Consider the following 3063-nt stretch of genomic DNA (forward strand, 5'->3'; position numbering starts at 1 on the left):
AGCCCAATGGAACCCGGGTGCCCATGGAAGTGGTGCTGCTGAAGAAGGTGAGCTCGGGCTTCTCGGGCGTCATCCGGCTCCTGGACTGGTTCGAGAGGCCCGACAGTTTCGTGCTGATCCTGGAGCGGCCGGAGCCGGTGCAGGACCTCTTCGACTTCATCACGGAGCGGGGGGCCCTGCAGGAGGAGCTGGCCCGCAGCTTCTTCTGGCAGGTGCTGGAGGCCGTGCGGCACTGCCACAGCTGCGGGGTGCTCCACCGCGACATCAAGGACGAGAACATCCTCATCGACCTCCATCGCGGCGAGCTGAAGCTCATCGACTTCGGGTCGGGGGCGCTGCTCAAGGACACCGTTTACACGGACTTTGACGGTGAGCCAGGCCGGGGCGGGAGCTGCCGGGAGGGAGCTGCCCAGGTGACTCGGCCGGGCCCGGAGGCCTCGGGCCAGCTTCCCTCTCTGGCCCTTTGTAAAGGTCATCGGGCAGCCTGGCTCCATGATAGCAGGGGTGGGGCGAAGGGAGCTTCCCAGCGTAGTAAAGCCGGGGTTTTCAAGCCAGCGGAACCTGTAATGTTTCTGGCACGATTTTATTTTATTTTTTTTTAAAGTAGAATTCAGTGGGTTCCAAGCTTTTCGGATGAATAAGAGGTTGTGGGCAACCGGCCGTAGCCCAGATTTCTGAAGTCTGACCCAGTTTCCCCGCCAGGAATAGGATGGGAGGTGGAAGAGGGAGGAGAGAGTGGGAGAGATGAAAATTGATGCCGGTTTTTTGTAGTTTTTTGCTTTGTGTTAGAAGAGTTTAGCTTTCTGTAAGGTAGTTTTTAGACTGCATTTTTTCCTCCCCTTTGATCTAGGGACAGATAAGGACTAGAGACAGAAATAGTTTCACTAAATAATTCATTTTGTTGATTTTTTTTTTCGGTGTTGTCCAGTGAGGGCGTCGGGAATGAATGTTGTGAAATAAGATCTCTTGCTAGTTTGAAAATTAGTTGGGTGTCTCCGAAGAGGAGGAAAACCTATCCTAGGGAGGGGCTGGGAGCAGGTTCTTTCAGAAAAGGTGGAACGGAGAGCCGGGGAGCCGGCGATCAAAGCCGAGTAGGGTGGGTCACCTGAGCCGCTTAGCCTAACAAACGACAGCCTTTCAAAACTTGTGACTGGGGCTGGTGGTTTGTGTTTATTTGCCCTTGGAGGACGCTGGGCTGGGCTGCATTTTTTTGTATTTAACAGTTAATGGCTGGTCGGATCCTCCCATGTTTTTTTTCTTTCGAGTCTTTGCTGCCCCCTGGTGAGCACCAGAAGAATGGCCCCTCCTTTTTTTTTTTTTTTTACAACCCAAAGTTTGTAAACAGGAATCACGTGGTCTGAAACCAGCTCTGCAGATCTGTCTACCTTTCCAGTGTGGGGAGGAAAGGGCGTGGGTGTCTGCGCCTGCACTCAGAGGGCGGGAGGAAGGCCTCCCAAAGGGCACCCTGACTTAAGATATTGTGCAAGTGCCCTCACCTACATCATATCTGAGTTGAGAATCTCACCCTGGCTCCTGGGCAACCTTTAGAGCAGTTTAGGGTTTGTCTGTGGGATACCTCCCCTGATTATGCAGACATTCATCCCTTTATTCCCTTGTGGGTGGTCCTGCCCCATCCAGGCCTCAGGCTCTGGGTCTTCGGCCAGCCCCCTTGGTTTCGTGGAGCAGCTTGTAAAGACTTTCAGTTTATGGTCTGGGCTGGTAGAGAGGTGGGTAATGCTTTGGGTTGGAGAGATGCCATAAGCTGCTTATCCACCCCTTTGAGCTCAGGGAGGTAAATTGAGTTCACCAGCTCCCGAGGGAAGGGCTGGGGTGCCTTTTGTTTTAAAGAGTTACTCAGGATACCACTCAGTTGCTTTGTGTTTTATTTTTGCTAAAAGTGTGTTTTCCTCCTTATTCCCCTGGCTCACAGGGACCCGAGTGTATAGTCCTCCAGAGTGGATCCGCTACCATCGCTACCACGGCAGGTCGGCCGCGGTCTGGTCCCTGGGGATCCTGCTGTACGACATGGTCTGTGGGGATATTCCTTTTGAGCACGACGAGGAGATCGTCAGGGGCCAAGTGTTCTTCAGGCAGAGGGTCTCCTCAGGTAACTTCCGGGAACCCCTTGTTGAAGAGAAGCAATCTGGGGGTTGCTTTCACAGTCTTTGAATTCTGGGGAGCTTCACTCTCCAGGAGGTGGCCAGCCTGTGGCTTCCAGTCCTAGGCCAGCAGTTCCCCCTTGAGGGGTTTGCCGTTGAGCATTCTTGGGGGAGGTCAGAGGAAGGGCAGGTGTGAGACTAGTAACAAAAGACAACTAGTTTCTCTGAAAGGGTGTTTAAAGTACCAACAGAATCATCCTGACCCCTCAGTGCCTGGCTGGTTTGCCAGGGAGGAAAATGTGGAGTGCTTGCTGAGCCTTCTCCCTCACATGGAGGCCGGCTCTAAACATTGTGGTCCCGGTGACCTCACTGTGGGTGGTGTTCATATTTGTAAGTTGGTAGGTGAATTGAATCACCTCCTGCTCACTGATGTCTCATCACAATCCCTAGTCATCCTCCTCCGTATTTCTGGTGGGTGAGTGGGTGTCGTGGGAAAGGCTCTAGCTATTGAAATTTGAAACCACAGATTTAAGAGGGGTGCTGGGGATTTTTTTTAGCTGAAAGCAGACGGTTGGATCCAGATGTTATATTCTCACTAAAGAATATGAGTTCTAGAAAGTATGCGGTCTCTGTTGGACCTCAGACCTGTGGGTCCTTGGAAGGCCCTTGCATCACAAAAACAAACTGAGTCATTCATAACCTTTCTTGTTTCCTGCAGAGTGTCAGCATCTCATTAGATGGTGCTTAGCCCTGAGACCATCCGATCGGCCATCCTTTGAAGAAATCCAGAATCATCCGTGGATGCAAGATGTGCTCCTGCCCCAGGAAACTGCTGAGATCCATCTCCACAGCCTGTCGCCAGGGCCCAGCAAATAGCAGCCTTTCCAGCAGGTCTTCCCCTCCTGGCAGATGGTCCAGGGAGGGGAAGCTTTTGTACCAGTGACACTTCTCACCAAGCAGCACA

The 3063-nt window shown here is 52.5% G+C and overlaps 1 protein-coding gene across 1 annotated transcript in view; it reads left to right on the forward strand.

Annotated features, from left to right (window-relative positions):
• PIM1 (Pim-1 proto-oncogene, serine/threonine kinase) overlaps positions 1–3052 on the forward strand; it is a 5648-nt gene extending 2596 nt beyond the window's left edge. Inside the window, exons 2-4 of the mRNA XM_014545715.1 lie at positions 3–369; positions 1931–2107; positions 2818–3052. Of these exons, the coding sequence (XP_014401201.1) occupies positions 3–369; positions 1931–2107; positions 2818–2975 (702 nt within the window). The 3' untranslated portion in view covers positions 2976–3052. The remainder of the gene's footprint in view (positions 1–2; positions 370–1930; positions 2108–2817) is intronic.
• The last annotated feature ends 11 nt before the right edge of the window (positions 3053–3063 follow it).

Source organism: Myotis brandtii, unplaced genomic scaffold, assembly GCF_000412655.1.
Source record: "Myotis brandtii unplaced genomic scaffold, ASM41265v1 scaffold420, whole genome shotgun sequence".
In the NCBI taxonomy this organism is placed as follows: domain Eukaryota; kingdom Metazoa; phylum Chordata; class Mammalia; order Chiroptera; family Vespertilionidae; genus Myotis; species Myotis brandtii.